The 17,791-nt window shown below is 43.8% G+C and overlaps 1 protein-coding gene across 3 annotated transcripts in view; it reads left to right on the forward strand.

Annotated features, from left to right (window-relative positions):
- Positions 1-2,948: 2,948 nt before the first annotated feature.
- The window catches only part of PHF8 (PHD finger protein 8), a 47,856-nt gene continuing 33,013 nt past the window's right edge, over positions 2,949-17,791 (forward strand). For 2 of the 3 annotated variants that reach the window (XR_015872398.1, XM_088455490.1), the window contains exons 1-7: positions 2,949-3,343; positions 5,262-5,415; positions 7,081-7,166; positions 7,324-7,441; positions 9,422-9,582; positions 10,707-10,848; positions 10,958-11,144. Coding sequence is in view for 2 of the 3 variants with exons in the window: in XM_088455490.1 (XP_088311616.1) it covers positions 5,318-5,415; positions 7,081-7,166; positions 7,324-7,441; positions 9,422-9,582; positions 10,707-10,848; positions 10,958-11,144 (792 nt within the window). In the remaining variant the exon portion in view is untranslated. The remainder of the gene's footprint in view (positions 3,344-5,261; positions 5,416-7,080; positions 7,167-7,323; positions 7,442-9,421; positions 9,583-10,706; positions 10,849-10,957; positions 11,145-17,791) is intronic. The other variant, XM_088455491.1, reaches the window with a different exon arrangement.

The raw sequence follows: 17,791 nt of genomic DNA on the forward strand, positions 1-17,791 counted from the left end.
GCATCTCTGGCCGGTGGATGCGGGGGTGATAGGGGCAATTAATAGTGTAAAACTAATATTGTCTTTTGCAGGAGGAACAAAAGTCCCAGCAAACCTCCCCCGCATGCCAGTACTTGGGGAACTACAAGTACCAGCATGCGGCGCATTAAGGGCCAGCGGGTGCCTCTATTTCTCCTGTAAAATAAATCTAAAAAAAAAAATTACAGGACACGCACACAGTAGGTTGCAATATTTTATTACACATACACTCACTGAATCACTCACACTACATACTTACCTTGCCCCTTGCGCCGGTTTGTCCCCTCTTCCAGTAGAATTCACAATCATACCTGTAAAAAAGAAAATCCATACTCGCTCACCCTTTGGTTCAGGTCCTCTTCCTTCCATGTTTGAAAAATGACAGTTGGGAGCTGATTGGCTGGAGCACCATTATCATACGCAATGAGTATTAAAAAATCGTTGCGTATGATAAAACTTGTTGATAAATAGGCCCCACAATCTTTATTAACTGTTTTAAAGAAAAGTTATATTCTATTAAAATATATATTATTACTTTAAGTTGGATATAAATCTAAACAGTCATGTCTATTCAACGATCAAAATGAGTCTAATAATATATGTATTGTTTAATTGTATCATTGATAGATAAAGGGGATATATGCAGGTGGATTACATCAATCCAGTAATTAATATTTTGTATACTTTTTTATATTGTTTCACACTCACATTTCATTTTCTCATCCGTTTAGCTTTATATTCCGCCACAATGTACAATGGTAATTAATATTTAAAAGGAATTTAAGAGAATGATGCCTATATTACTCTTTTAATATATATCTAATAAAACCTATTTATTTAGACTTATATACTATACAGGAACTTTTATTCCCTAGTTGTTTATATGCCCAAATATGTTCACAAATAATTTCTTGTTGGCAAAATAAATAATATAGCAAACAGAGAAGCAAACTACTTTTGTACAACGAAACAGTGTCGCAGTGATAGTAATAACTAATACCCCTTTTCCACTAGCTGCAATAACCGGTTATTGCATGTAAGCGCGCAACAACCCGGGTTTTTGTGCTGTGTGAAAAGGCTGGGTTGAAATAAGCCGGGTCGAGTGACCCAGCATTTCAACTCTGGTCACGAGAAGGGTTGAACGACGCATGATCAACCCTGCTCATGAAGCAGTGTGAACGGATAACTCGGGTCAATTCAACACGGGTCCCGCACTCTGCATACTGTAGGAAGAGCCGGAGCTTGGAGATAAGATCAACTCCAAGCGCCAGCACCACACGTGATGCCGATGGCAGAACTCTAGTGTCCATTCAGTGAAGAAAGTGGGGCCAGGTAGGACTTTGTGGGCAGACTCCACCGATGAGTGTACCAGCATAGGTAAGTCATTTAAATAGTATTTGCATACAGAGATGTAACCTGACTTTTTGGTACCTTGTGCCAGTAAGAGCATTGGCGACCCCCCCCCCTATTTTTCAAATAGGGACATAAGACCTGAAAAAGGGCCATGGTCTCATGGGGAAGGGCCATGGAAGAGATATCGGAGGCCAGGAGAAGCTGGTGATAAAAGAAGAAGAACCTACAAGTGGGAATGATAATAAACAGAAAATTGACAGGCCAGAAAAGCGCCCCCTGCCCTGTGCCATGGCACAGGTCGCACTACCCTAGTTATGGCCCTGTTTGCATATAAAGGGGCAGTACTATCAGCATAATAGAATGGGGGCACTATTATTTGCTATTATATAAAATGGAGGTATAATGTAAATTGAGGGCACTAGTGGATTACGGACGCTTGGCCTGAATCCGGGAAGGTGGCTAACGAAACACAGGAGTGTCTTACCGTTCAAACACTGTTTCATGGGCGTGTATAAATTAGCCACTCAGAAGCTGCGTGGCTGCCCCGATCTGCGTTGATGTTTCCCAACAGCGTAGAGGTGGCGCCAGCTGGGAGACTTGCCCACTCTTCCGGGGGGCATGGAGTGTCACCCGATTTTCGGGAGGCTCCTGACCGTCCCGGAAGAGTAGCCAAGTATGGCTTGCAAGGGTACAAATTGCTACTATTGGTGGCCAGATGCTACAGTGGAGACAAAATAATAGCGGTGTAAAGGCATGAAACCGAACTACCGCCCTCACTCAACGTCACATCCGGGTCTTTCAGCTGAAGGGGAACTATGATCAACCGTGGGTGTAGGGGATTTGGAAGCAGCTAGATCCCCTTCCGAAGATTGACCATGACGTCATCAGCCAGTGTCCAACGTCATTCCCTACCATTTAAAGTGGGCATAGAGGGGGAATATAATCATGTGGCGAGCGAAGTGACCCCGCGAGGGGTTCACTTTTTTTTTTTGGTAGGCTGTATTTCCCCTTCGTGCTAGGGACCTGGAAGTGACGTGAGTGAGGGCGGAAGTGCAGTTCCTGCCCATGACAGCCAGCTAAAGAAGTACTTTGTTCCCACTTAAAGAAGTTTGTTGTCCCCTCGCGGGCTCGCCATGCTTCGGGCAAGGTGGCTCGCTGTGGTTATATTCCCCCTCTATGCCCACTTGGATGCCAGGGAATGACGCTGGACACTGGCTGATGATATCAGGGTCCTCTCCGTGAAGGAGATTTAGACATTACCCTTTTTTTTTTTTTGGTGGGCTGTTTGGGCAGGAAACTACACTTCTGCCCTCACTGCACGTCACTTCCAGGTACAGAATCTGAAGTGGAAATAGTCTTTACCCTATAAGACTGCTGTTGCCAGGCCTGTGTGCCAGAGATAAACATAATGCCAAACAGGGACCATGAATTTATAAGATATAATATGCTGACCTGAAGCTGGGGAGCTAAGCAATTCTGCACTTCCTTAAGCGGTAATACATAGCCAGTCATATATGTCACAACTCATTCACATGTGACACCACCAAAATGGCGCCGAACGCCGTCTATCAATTTCAAACAACTTTATTGACCCGAAGATGTCGCCGAGCTGTGATGTGTTGACATTGGGAGGAGCTATCAAGCTAATGGCGTCGCGAAGGCCTAAGTCCCCTCCGCTACCGAAGCCGCGGCTTCCGCGGTCTCAGTCCCGTCTGTCCCGCGCTCTGTGTGCCCTCTGACCGTCTGCAGCTCTACCGTTCCCGGGTCACCGCTTCCCTTCACCCCGCTCTATCCGCGGATCGCCCGGCTTGGATGTGAGGCAGCCAGGCCTCGGGCTCAGGTAAAACGCGCGGCCGGGCCCGTCACAGAATCAGGCGCTGGCTCATGACAGGTTTCCCCAGCATCGTTCTTCTGTAGCCGCAGTCAGATGATCCCTACCCCATAGGGAGCTAAACATCTAGTCCAAGTTAAGGTAACGAAATGGTACCTTAAATCAGTGTGTGTGTGCATATATGTGTATGTGTGTATATATATGTGTATATATATATATATATATATATATATATAATGTGTGTGTGTGTGTGTGTGTGTGTAATGCTTCAGGTGCCATGGGCAGCAGTGTAATTAGATAATTGCAGGCTGAGTAGACAACGTTTAAGATTTGACAGCAGAATTTGACAAAATAAACCATGGAGTGAGTTTTGCATGTTTACATAGGCAATGTGTGTGGTTTTTGTAGCTTTGCATATTGTACACTATAGTGCTATGGGATTATTTTAGTTTGTTAAATTTCATTTTAAATTGTTTTATTGCACCTGCATAGAGGTTTATAACTATCAATAAAATTGTAATGATGAAGTGTAGTCAAGAATTTACATTATGAGCAGAGTGGGAACAGAATGCAAAGTAAATATATCTTCCCACTCTTCTGGGGGGTTTAAGTCAGAGGTTCCCAAACTCTGTCCTCAATGCACCCTAACTGTCCAGGTTTTAAGAATATCCATGGTTGAACACTGGTTAAATCAAAAGACTAATCGGGCGGAATTCAATTGTTTCCTGCCCCCAACGTGCCCGACGGAGCTATTCAATTGTTGCTCCTGTCGGGCACGATCAGCTGCCGACGTTCCATTTCAGCTCGCAGCCCCAGAGGGGTGCGAGCTGAAATCATCGAAAAGTGACCTGTTTGGGCGCCCAAACAGCACTTTTCGCGATCGCACCCAGCACTTTGGTCAGGGATAGCCGATTTACGCGGCTAAACCCTACCACTTTGGGCGCGGTCACTTTAGACGGGAGATCCGGGCCGCGAAAACAATTGAATTCCACCCACTAAGTCACCTGTGCCCAAGCATGGTTATCCTTAAAACCTGAACTGTTAGAGTGCCTTGAGGACCGAGTTTGGGAACCTCTAGTTTAAAGTGTTGTGCTGCCGGGCGTTATGCAAAATATTTGCAGTATACGGTCACAAATCATAAATTGTTCAAACAAATGGGTCTGAAGCTGGGTACACACTATGTGATGATGTGATGTAACGATACATTGCACGATCCGGTGTATGATGGCTCAGTGTGTCGTTACATGCTGCATTTTACTACACCTCATCGTTCATTGCATCGTCCCATCTGACGTACCAGACAGCAGGTGGGACGATGATATGAACAACCGTCAGGAATGATGGATCGGGCATACGCACTATATGATGTGTACGATGTAATATTCTAATCCGCGACAGAACAATATATTGTACGATGGATCGCATAGTGTGTACCCAGCTTATCTCCACACAGGCTAAGCATGATTTAATATAAAGTCTTGCGTCCTGGAATCTGACATACTATCATTCCCTTCCATGTTTAAGCTGGGCACACACTGACCAGATATATCTGCAGATCGAGTGATACACACTGAACGATCATCATCTGTCTCCTTCCGCGAGTCCTGCTGGCCAGGGAACGTGTCCCTCTCCCCCCATCCCCTCGGCCTCTGCTGCAAGATCAGCCGACCGTCCATACACACTGTCCGATGGGCAGAGCCAAAGTGATATGTCTGTGAACGACGTCGTTCACAGACACATCGCTGGTACAGACTGGCCGACAGGCACCCGATATATGGGCCGATCAATTGATCGGCCAATATATCTGTCAGTGTGTATCCAGCTCGTGCACTGGATTGATTGGTGATGGTCACAAAGCTGTTTCTTTGTTGTATGCCTTGAGGCCTTATGTAATATTTTTTGTTTCTTCATATGGTGATTTTGGGGAGGAATAAATGAAATTCCAGACCTATATGAAAAGGATATTCCCTTCATACCAGCACTTGGCAAGCTCTTACTGGCAGCGGTGATATACAGGGTTGCTTGGATTTTCACGCCTACATTTATTTTGTCTATCAAGTGAGAATAAGGAGTCCTTTCATTGTACGGTCTGGAGTGAGAAACTGGACATCTAAGATGGCATCTGTGCCAGTATATTGCTTGTGCCGCCTACCGTATGATGTGACACGCTTTATGATTGAATGCGATGTTTGTCAAGACTGGTTCCATGGCAGGTAATATATCAAATTGTGTGTAATATAATGATGAGGTTCCATTGATCATCCTGTATATCCACTCCTTTGCCTATGTGATGTTTGTGTTGTAAACATGAAATAAACGCTGTATTTTCAGTATTGCTTGAACATCGGCTAATGGATTAACACATGATTGTTAAATATGTAAACAGGAGAGGACTTAAAGCACATTATTGTTCTCTTCCAAATGCATCAGGTGGGGTGCTATGAATGCTCCACTTGTGGACATTACAGATGAAACTATGATAGACACACTCCATGTGTGAGTCACCACAATGAAACCATTTAATTTAGTGTTCATTATAGCCCCTATTAAAACCAGTTCAGTTCCTCTTTCCTGCCTGGGGTGTCACTATCTGCTCTGGTGCTTCTAGCACACCAACTGCGTAACATCCGCAGTTTGCATCATCTGAGTGTGCTAGAAGCACCAGAGCAGAGAGCAACACCCCAGGCAGGAAAGAGTAACTGCACCGGTTGTGACAGACGGTGCAGGGTGCTAGAAGGAAGACTAATAATAATTCTGATGTTTCAGTCCCTGTTGGGACCATTATCAAGGACATACAACAGCATTCAAACTAGGATGATTTATACCCAAGTGTTTTCCAATAAGTCAACATTCATACCATCCAGTTTTAATTGGATGACCTTGTACAAAAATATCATGCATTAAATATGTATCTTACAGCAAAACCCTTTGCATTCAAATGTTTAGGCTGCTTGCTGTAGAGAGCCTTTAGGTGCAAGCATCAGTGAGCTGCTATGCAGGGAAGTAACTACTTGTGTGGAAGGTGCTTATTGTGGAAATACGTAAACTCTTTCCACATTACACAGAATAATTTTTAAAAGAAATGTTTGTTAAAATAAGTCATTTTGTATTATAAGGGGGGAATTCAAATGTTTTTTGGGCACCCAACGGAACTATTCAGTTGTTGGTCCAAACGGGCATGAGTGACGCGGGCGCCCAGATTTCTGCTCTCACCGTCCTGAGGTGGCGAGCAGAACTCTGCAAAAAGTTGGGCATTTTAGATGGGTTTAGCTGCTTTACGCCGCTAAACCCGTTGCAATTGGGTGCGTCAAGCGCGAGTACTGTGGTTACCAATCGGAGTAACAATTGAATAGCTTTGTTGGGCGTACATTACTAACTGGTGCGCAAAAAACAATTTCATTCCCCCTTCCCCCTGTAAGATTTATCAGTGGAGAGAAAAGGTCCAAAAAAAAAAGGAAAATTGGCTATGGTCTACATTTATATAACCTCTTGAGTAACTACCATATGTTGTGATGGTGAAATATTGTGCTTAGTGTTTCTTTCTACTATTTTTTTTTTTTTTTTTAATTATTATTTTAGTTTGTTGAAGCTACAATAATTTTATTTTGGTTTAACTCCCTTGACTGTTTGGCCTATTGCTGTTCATTATGCTGTAGACATTGGGTACTTATGTGATCACTGATTAGTAGTGTTGCCCATTTTGCACCCTAAACTAGAGTATACAAGTGCAATTATGGTCACAAGACATTTTTGTTTTTAATTAAAAAAAAATATATATTAAATGTGTCCTTTTAAGTTTTATTCTTACAGTAAGTTTTTATTTTTCCAAATCTTTGTGCCGCTTTTGCTAATAGTCTCCTCTCTTCTGTTAATGACAGTTGTGTTGGGGTGGAGGAGGAAAAAGCATCAGAGATTGACCTGTATCATTGTCCTAATTGCCAGATCACTCATGGGCCATCTGTTAGTAAGTGCCTGCTTTTTTTGTAACAGAACTTCTCAACCTCTGTTTATACTCCATATTATTTATCACTTGTTTAATGTATAAAAGCATAGCGGTTCCACTGAGCAGTGACCCCCGATGTTATTTGTGGGGTTAGTTAACTTTGTTTTTCATGACTCAGTGAAACGAAGGCGTGGAACTTCAAAGCAAGATATTTCTGTGACCAAGGACTTGGGGAAGCCTGTGCAGACTGGGAGTGCGAGCTTCATTAAGGAGTTGAGAATGAGGAACTTCCCCAGGTAACCTGAGTTGCTTAAACAGACTAATAAAGTTAGGTTTAAATCTGATGCCACACTTTGAAGTTCAGACTAATGGTGCGTACACACTGGGCGATTAAAGTGGACGACTGAACGATAATGATATCGTTCAGTTGTCCACTTTATCGTCCATTTTTAACTCAAAAATGATGAACGATAACGACGACGCGCGTTCCCGCAGGTCATTCGTCATCATCGTTCATCGGGTTAACATGTTGGGGAATTGGGGAGAGAGCCCAGCGCGGAACGATATCGTTAATGATATCGTTCATGATATCGTTCAGCGGGTGTGCTCAATGTCACAATATCGTCTATTGTGTCCTACCGGGGACACAATAGACGATATCGCTCAGGGAGCAATATAGTCTAGTGTGTACGCACTTTAATTGTTAAGGTCTCCAGATGATGCTGCAGTGAGTGGTCTTCTCCTCACAAGGAAAACATGGGCAAAACTCTTTACTAATAAGATCTCACCTAATATCAGGATCCTCTCCTTATTATATGCTCATTTCATGCTTACAATGTAAAATTTTTGATCCATATTTTATTAATCTCAGAAGCTGATCTCTGCAGACAGATTTCTTGAGCTATCGTTCATACTTGGTTTAAAGCTAGTACACACTATACATTTTATAGAGCAGATCGGTCAATAATCAGGATATCGGGCTGATTTGTTTATGCAGTGTGTAGACGACATAGTTTTTGCCAAATGCCGAAAAAAAATGGCCCAAAAACGGTCTGTTTCGATTATCCAATCTTGTGTAGTGTGTGGGCATTCATGGCAATTTGACCCTATTTCCTCCAGTTTTTAATGTAATCCTTTTGGGGGGACATATGCAAATTATCGATCCAAGCATCTGAAAATCAAGGTGTTTTTTTTTTTTTTCTCTAATTGTACAGTGTGTACCGTCGTTATTGGGAACTTCCACTGGCAGAAATTTGCGCAGTTTGATTGAAAAATCTATCTAGTGCAGGGCTTGACAAATTTTTCTAAAATCTAGGAGCCAGAATGAAAGTGTAGGAGCCAGACCACCGTCTCCCCCCCCCCCCCCCCCCCCACAGGAGTGAGTGAGGAGCATAGCATAGTATACACACTATATACTAGTCCACAAAATGGTCACAGTTGAATGGATATAGTAAAATGGAGGCCCCCTCACTGCTCTGCACAGCTCCCCTGCTCCACCTCCCACCCTCTAGTAATAAGTGACCACATTTCGCATGAAATAATGGTGCCAGAAAGTACAACAAAACCCCCCTCCCCTCGTGGTCACACAACTATCCCTCTGAAGCCGCTCCGCAATACCTGGCCACGCATAGACCCTACTACCAGAGAGCTCTATGCAGCCGGAGATAGGAGCCAGTAGACAGCCGGGACGTACAGGAGGATCAGCGTAGACTGGGACAGACGGCAGGGATTAGAGCAGGCCAGGATGGAGAGGAGGAGTCAGTGCAGGCCGGGACGGACAGAGGCACAGCAGTCACCGCAGGTGACACTCAGCACATGCCCTCCTGTGCATGATATGAACACCGCAATACTATAGGCACGAATCTCCGCCAGAGCTGATGAGCATCTGCTTCCTCCCTCACTGCAAAATCTAGTAGCCAGGCAGCAAAATCTGGTAGCCATGGCGAACTGGCCCCCGGGATTTGTTGAGCCCTGATCTAGTGCACAGGTTCTCAAACTCTGTCCTCAGAAAACATGCACTGTTTGGGGTTCTATGTCTCCACACTGAATCAAGTGAAATAATTAGCTCCACCTGTGGACCTTTTAAAATGTGTCAGTGAGTAATGATTACACCTGTGCACCTGCTGGGTGACCTGCAAAATGTGACCTGTGTGGGGTCCTGAGGACCGAGTTTGAGAACCACTGATCTAGTGTATAGCTAGCTTCATAGTGAGTGTGGTTCATTTAATTGTCCTTTTCTATAACACTGGTCCTGAATGAGTTGTATACACTTCTAGTGCAGATGAAGTGATCCTGAAACCTCAGGGAGCTCAGCTGACGGTAGAGTATTTGGAGGAAAACAGCTTCAGTGTCCCAATTCTGGTTCTAAAGAAGGATGGGCTGGGAATGACGCTTCCTCCTCCTTCCTTCACAGTGAATGATGTGGAGTATTATGTGGGTAAGTTTATTCATTTATAGTTGCTTTTAGTATGTAATAGCCCTTTTTTGTAACTGTAACTTTTATCGATTTGATATTTTAAGACTAGCACAAGCCTTTTTTTTGCTCACGCATTATATATACTGTATATTTGTATTGTAAGCTGTAGTATGCAGCTTTAGTGACTGTCTGCTTGGTTTTATTACTATAATCTAATATTTCTAATTCCACCTTCTGTTCCACTTTTAAAAAAAACTCACTGTGCATGTCCAGTAATTCCTCATTTTTCTCTTGCCGGGTTCCACCTTTGTCCGTCTCCGATTTAAATTCAAACACCTCTCGCTCTCCTTTAAAACCCTCAACCATTGCTCACCTCCATACATCTACAGCTTCAGTCTCACTTACTCTCCCTCCTGCCTTATTCGCTCTTCCAGTGACTGCAGCCTAGTCTTCCCCCACACCGGACACCAGGATTTCTCCCGTGCTTCTCTTTTCTATTGGAATACACTCCTACGCTCCATCAGACATTCACCCAGCCTCCCTGCCTTCAAATGTTCCCTCCAAACTCCTCTCTCTCCCCTCCTAACTCTATGGCCTCTACAATAACCATCTCTGCTCCCCACTCTCCCTTTAGGTAAAATTTTAGTTTCAACTCCTCATTGCGCCCGACGGAGCTGTTTCAATTGTTGCTCCTGTCGGGCGTGAGCAGCTACGGGCGCCGGCATTTCAGCTCGCACTCCCCAGGAGGTGCGAGCTGAAATGCTCCCAAACGGCACTTTTCGCAATCACACCCAGCACTTTGGTCTGGTGTAGCCGTTTTGCGCAGCTAAACCCGACCCCTTTGGACGAGATCAACTCGAAGATCGGCATCAATTAAATAGTTCACCGCGAGATCGGGCACGCTGAAACAATTGAGTACCACCCTTTGTGTCCACCAACAGCCCTTCTAGAATGTAAGCTCTTGTGTCACTACGTAATTACGGAATCTGCAGATTAGAATTATGTGCATCCATAAATTTGTATTCTTAGACTATTTACTGTGTAAAGTTACTGTGTTCCTCCACTATGTACAGTATTGCAGAACCCTTGTGGAACACTAATATAAAAAATAATAAAGTAACAATTCCAACCCCCTCTGTCTACAGGGGCGGAAAAGGAGATTGATGTGATCGACGTGGCCAGGCAGGCTGACCTAAAGATGAAGATAAAGGACTTTGTGAAATATTACAATAGCCCTAAGAGGGAGAAAGTGCTGAACGTCATCAGTTTGGAGTTCTCAGAGACCAGGTGTGGTAATTGCAGAGGAAGCACATTCCCTAAGGTTTATATCATTTTCCTATTTGCCATTTTTATTCACATACTCTTTTATATATATATATATATATTTGCTTAATAGATTGTCTAACCTTGTGGAGACGCCAAAGATTGTACGCAAGCTATCCTGGGTTGAGAACCTGTGGCCTGAGCAGAGTGTGTTTGAGAGACCGAATGTTCAAAAGTACTGCTTGATGGGAGTGAAGGACAGTTATACAGACTTCCATATAGACTTTGGGGGCACCTCTGTCTGGTACCATGTTTTAAAGGTAAGGATGTCTGTGATGCTGAATTTCTTGTAGTGGTTAAGTATAGTAGCAACGGAAACCATGCTCGTGTCACACCTGCAATATGTGGGCACGGGTTTAAAATTGCTGTTCTTGTAAACTTGTATATATATTACACACATTTATGTGTTGGTTACGTAAGCTTTCTACTGTTTACTTTTTAGTTTTGTATTGCTATTTTCAAATAAGGCACCATAACATAGCCCTTGTTCACATAGGAAACAAACTGGTGAACAAGGGCTATGTTATGGTGCATACACAGAGTCAGATTTTTCTTCAGATCTGAATAACGATTTAAAAAATCGTTCAATTGTTCATATCTGAAGGAAAATCTGACATGCCTGGACGATGAGCGATGCGCATTCCCGATGGTCAGATAACGATATCTGACTTCTGATGTGTTTGCAGTCAGACTTGGACGATTCCATTAATTTTAATGCAGTCAAAAATCGTTCAAATCGTTCAACTCTTTGGTAAAATCCTTCATCTGAGAGATCTGACAAATATGACCGTGTGTATGCACCATTAAAGGGGGGTTGCAGGAAGGGTGACAATGGTATATTTACAAATATTAAGTACAAAAGCATTACATGAAAAATTATTGCAGCATGTGCAATAAAAGATAGCTCAATGAAGTGTTTTGTTTTTTAATAAAGTGGAGCTAGTGTTCACTCTAGGATTTTTTTATATTTTTTTTAGGGCAGGATGGTGGTCACTTAGGGTGACACTTTTTAATTTTTAAGTGCACAGTTTTTGATGCGATGCAATAGGTAGTCAGCGCAATGCACAGCACATATGTTAATGGTTTTTACACACACGTGTCCCTAGTGTATTATATACCCCCATATACATATAATGTATATTTAAGGTCCCCGTCCCCCCACCCTCATATAAGACAGTAAGCACAGTCCCCAATTTTGTACAACTGCGGCTTTTAATCATTGCATTTCTCTGGCTTCATCCCATGCCTGCCTTCATTGGGACAGGGCTCAGCAATGTTTTCTAAAATCTAGGAGTCAGCTTAATAGTTTACGAGCCAGATCATCCTGCCGTGTGGCTTACTATGAATTGGGGGCCCTGCCATGACACATACATTGAATTGGGGGACCCTACTGTATGGCATACTTTGAACTGGGACAAGATTGGACTCTGCGCTGAATACTTAAAAAATCTTAAATGGCAGAATCAATTTAGCACAACTCGATCTTGCATAAATGTAAAGTTTTATTCATAAAACACTTAAGATACCTGCTACATGAAATAATAAAATAGTACTAATTATCCTTCGTAAATACAAAATCCAATTAGCATCTCACAAAGGTAAAAAACCCTTAATGGTACATAAAAAAAACTTCAATAGCATGAAAAGCACCACACATATAAATTGGCTATAATGACCGCTTTAAAAGGTTTGTATAGTCGTTGATCAACCGTATGGAGATTCTCCTAGGGTTAAATCCTGTATTGAAACAGTTATTTAGGTCTAGGCAAATAAATAAACAGTCAGATATGGGTAATTGTATCCTTTTCGGATGGTAATATGTCACCATGAATAAACGCGAATGCCAGACTTGGTGCCCAAATCTACACTGTGGATACTGAACGGTGACATATCACATACGGGTGATCAACGACTATACAAACCTTTTCCCCAATTCATAGTAAGCCACACGGCAGGGCCCTCATTCATTCATAGTAAGGAGACTGCCATGTCGGCTTAGGAGGAGGAGGAGGGAGGGAGGTGTGTGTGTGGGGGGGGGGGGTGTTAAGTATTGGCAAGGGGAATACCATGTAAGCCAATTGGTATGGGGTTCTGGCGAGACTTGATATCAGCAGGGGCATGCTATAGTAATGAGATGGATATAGTGTGTGTGTATATATGTATATTTATACAGTCAGGTGCATAAATATTGGGACATTGACAGAATTTTCATATTTTGGCCTCTATTCACCACCACAATGGCTTTGAAATTAAACAAACAAGATGTGCTTTAATTGCAGACTTTCCGATTTAATTTGAGGGTAATTACATCCAAATCAGGTGAACGGTGTAGGAATTACAACTGTTTCAATATGTGCCTCCCACTTTTTAAGGGGCCAAAAGTAATGGGACTATCAACTCAAAAGCTATTTCATGGACAGGTGTGGGCTATTCCCTCGTTATTTCATTAACAATTAAGCAGGTAAAAGGTCTGGAGTTGATTCTAGGTGTGACATTTGCATTTGGAATCAGTTGCTGTCGACTCTCAATATGAGATCCAAAGAGCTGTCACCATCAGTGAAGCAAGCCATCATTAGGCTGAAAAATCAAAACAAACCCATCAGAGAGATAGCAAAAACATTAGGTGTGGCCAAATCAACTGTTTGGAACATTCTTAAAAAGAAAGAACGCACCGGAGAGCTCAGCAACACCAAAAGACATGGAAAACCACGGAAAACAACTGTGGTGGATGACAGAAGAATTATTTCCCTGGTGAAGAAAAACCCCTTCACAACAGTTGCCAAATCAAGAACACTCTCCAGGAGGTAGATGTATATGTGTCAAAGTCAACAATCAAGAGAAGACTTCACAAGAGTGAATATAGAGGGTTCACCACAAGATGTAAACCATTGGTGAGCCTCAAAAACAGGAAGACCAGATTAGAGTTTGCCAAACATCATCTAAAAAAGCAATTACAGTTCTGGAACAACATCCTATGGACAGATGAGACAAAGATCAACTTGTACCAGAGTGATGGGAAGAGAAGATTATGGAGAAGGAAAGGAACTGCTCATGATCCAAAACATACCACCTCATCAGTGAAGCATGGTGGTGGTAGTGTCATGGCTTGGGCATGTATGGCTGCCAATGGAACTGGTTCCCTTGTATTTATTGATGATGTGACTGCTGACTAAAGCAGCAGAATGAATTCTGAAGTGTTTCGGGCAATATTATATGCTCATATTCAGTCAAATGCTTCAGAACTCATTGGAGGGCGCTTCACAGTGCAGATGGACAATGACCCGAAGCATACTGCAAAAGCAACCAAAGAGTTTTTTAAGGCTAAAAAGTGGAATGTTATGCAATGGCCAAGTCAATCCCCTGACCTGATTCCGATTGAGCATGCATTTCACTTGATGAAGACAAAACTGAAGGGAAAATGCCCCAAGAACAAGCAGGAACTGAAGAGATTTGCAGTAGAGGCCTGGCAGAGCATCACCAGGGATGAAACCCAGCGTCTGGTGATGTCTATGCGTTCCAGACTTCAGGCTGTAATTGCCTGCAAAGGATTTGCAACAAAATATTAAAAAGTGAAAGTTAGATTTAGGATTGTTTAGTTTGTCCCATTACTTTTGGCCCCTTAAAAAGTGGGAGGCACATATAGCAACCGTTGTGATTCCTACAACGTTCACCTGATTTGGATGTAATTACCCTCAAATTAAATCTGAAAGTCTGCAGTTAAAGCACATCTTGTTGGTTTCATTTCACAGCCATTGTGGTGAATAGAGGCCAAAATATGAAAATTCTGTCAATGTCCCAATATTTATGCACCTGACTGTGTATGTATATATATTATATTATATTATAATATAATAAAACTATATTTTATATGAACATTCTATGAAGTCTGGTGAGTGCACCCTCATTTTTTTGAGAACACACACACTTACACACTTTAGTAATGGGATGGATTACCCCCATCGGATAAGGACACAAGCGATGGTACCCTCTCCGGAGGTGCGTCTATCTCTGACTTGGTGACTGCAGTCGGTCCACCTCACCAAGGGAGGGGCATCCCTTCTGGATTCCGGACTGGGTCCTTCTGACAAGGAACGCTAATTTCTGGGGTTTAAATCGCAGTGATTTATCCACACTCCTTTCAGGTATGGTGGACAGCAGAGGAGTCTGCTCTACCAATCAACATATTGGAACTTCGGGCAGTCTTCAGGGCCCTACAACAAGCCAGACTCATACTTCACGGAAAACCCGTGCAAGGTCAGTCAGACAACGCCATGACCGTGGCTTACATAAACCATCAAGGAGGGACTCGAAGTCCGGTGGCAATGTCAGAGGTGTCACGCATCCTAACATGGGCGGAAGGCCATCTACCAGACATATCGGCAGTGTTCATTCCAGGAGTTCTCAATTGGGAAGCGGACTTCCTCAGCCGTCACAACGTGCATCCCGGGAATGGTCTCTTCACCAAGAAGTGTTTCAGCTCCTAGAAGACGGATGGGGCCTTCCGGACGTGGACCTCCATGGCCTCTCGACAGAATCACAAACTGCCACTGTACGGGTCCAGGACAAGAGACGCCAAGGCTTTCTTGGTTGACGCTCTGTCAGTCGAGTGGATCTTCCAGTTTACGTACCTCTTCCCTCCAATCTCCCTTCTTCCTCGAGTGCTTCGGAAGTTCAAACTAGAAGGAGGCACTGTCCTGCTGGTGGCTCCAGCGTGGCCCAGACGTCATTGGTACTCAGATCTTTAGAGTCTTTCGATCGATACTCCGTTGCTGTTGCCTCAACGTCCGGACTTGTTGTCTCAAGGTCCTTGCCTTTACCCGGACCTGGGTCGTCTGTCTTTGACGGCGTGGCTCTTGAGACATCCCTCCTAAGGTCCAAGGGTTTTTCCGGCTCTGTGGTTAACACCATTCTCAGAGCACGGAAACCTGCCTCTGCCAGGATTTATCTTGTCGTCCCCCATTTCTGGTTTTTCACCAGGACAGAGCAGTGCTTCGCACTCACCCTGGTTTTCTTCTTAAGGTGGTTTCTAGTTTCCACATTAACGAGGAAATTATTGTGCCGGCCTTTAATTCTCCTGACCTCTCTGCAGGTGAGGCCTCATTGAATGTGGTACGTATCCTCAGGATTTATGTGGACCGTACTACTTCCCTTCGGAAGTCAGACTCCTTGTTTGTTTATTGGCTGGCCATCCCTTATTGTGGAATCCCTAGAGTACAAACTTTGACTAGGTGGCTTCGCAGGGCGATCTCTGAGGCTTACATTCATGAGGGCCTTCCAGTACCGCCCTCTGTTACTGCTCATTCTACTTGGTTTGTGGGTTCTTCGTGGGCAGCTCGCCGTGGCGCCTCAGCTGTTTAGCTTTGTAAGGTGGCCACGTGGTCTTCTGTCCATACCTTTCTGAGGTATTTACGCATTTGATACCTTTGCCTCTCTGGATGCATCCTTCAGGCGGCGGATTATCCTATGTGCACTCCATCCCCACCCTTGAGGGTACTGCTTTGGGACATCCCCAAAGTCACCCTATGGACCATGAAGTACAAAATGAGAAATATGTTAAGAACTTACCTTTGTTATCTCTTTCTACGAAGTCCACAGGGCCCCCACCCTGACGCACCTGTGCTTCAGATGGGCTTCGCTCTGGTCACCAGTTTTCCGTCTCCTCCTGTGTGAGAATGTGATTCTTGAGTGTTCCAGACTTTCTTCTCTCTCTTTTGTCCTCCTCCGGCCTTTGGCATTCTACGAGACTGAAGAGCCTCTGGCCCCGAGGCGGGGTATAGGAGAGTCACCCAGTGCATCCTGGGAAGAAAAATAACCTGCGTGGTACCCGAATGACTCCCATCATCACCTATACCCCAAGGTCACCCTGTGGACCCTATGGACTTCGTAGAAAAAGAGACATAACAAAGGTAAGTTCTTACCATATCTCTTATTATTTCAGGAAAACCAATGAGCCGGGATAATTCTCCTAGCTCCCATTACAATTGTGTTACTAATCTGTGCTTATTCTGCAATATAATATGATCAGTATCTGCTTAGGGGATGCGGTTAAAATACAGACGTAGGGGATTCCAGCGGTCAGAATGCTGGCGACTGCATCCTGACCGCTGGTATCCCGAGGGTAAGTACTAGGGTTAGGCACTAATGGGGGAGGGTTAGGTTTAGGGTACAGAAATGGGAAGTTTGGTTTAGGCACTAGGTAGGGAGGTAAGGGTTAGGCATCAGGGAGGGATAGGGTAGGGATAGGGGGAGGGTTAGCATACCGACCAACAAAGTGTCTGTATACCAACCCTGTCAGGATTTTGACCGCCGGTGTCCCGTACCCATCCCCTGCTTAGATAATACAGCTATTGGAATTTTATAATTCATACAAAAAAAATTACAATAGATCCTTGCGCCATTTCCATTTCAAGAAAGATCAGAGATGATGAAATCTTCTTATATATGTAGTGCTCCACCAAGAACATGCAACATAAACAAATGGCAGTGCGTTAGAGAACTTCCACGAATCCAAACTCTCAAGGGAAGGACGTCAAAATATAAATGCCTTTTGTTATCCTCATGTGTATGATACATTAAAGGAGCACCGTAGTGACGTGCCTTCTTATCACAGGGCAGCACAGCCGGTGTAATGGTTAGCGTTACTGCCTCACAGCAATGAGGTCATGGGTTCAATTCCCACCATGGCCCTAACTCTGTGGAGTTTGTATAGTCTCCCTGTGCTTGCATGGGTTTCCTCCGGGTACTCCGGTTTCCTCCCACACTCCAAAAATATACTGGTCGGTCAATTGGTTCCCCACAAAAAAGTTAACCTGTGTGTGTGCGCATGTGGTAGAGAATATAGATTGTAAGCTCCACTGGGGAAGGGACTGATGTGAATGGCCAAATATTCTCTGTAAAGCGCTGCGGA

Source organism: Taudactylus pleione, unplaced genomic scaffold (genome assembly GCF_031769625.1).
Source record: "Taudactylus pleione unplaced genomic scaffold, aTauple2 ptg000656l, whole genome shotgun sequence".
Lineage (NCBI taxonomy): Eukaryota > Metazoa > Chordata > Amphibia > Anura > Myobatrachidae > Taudactylus > Taudactylus pleione.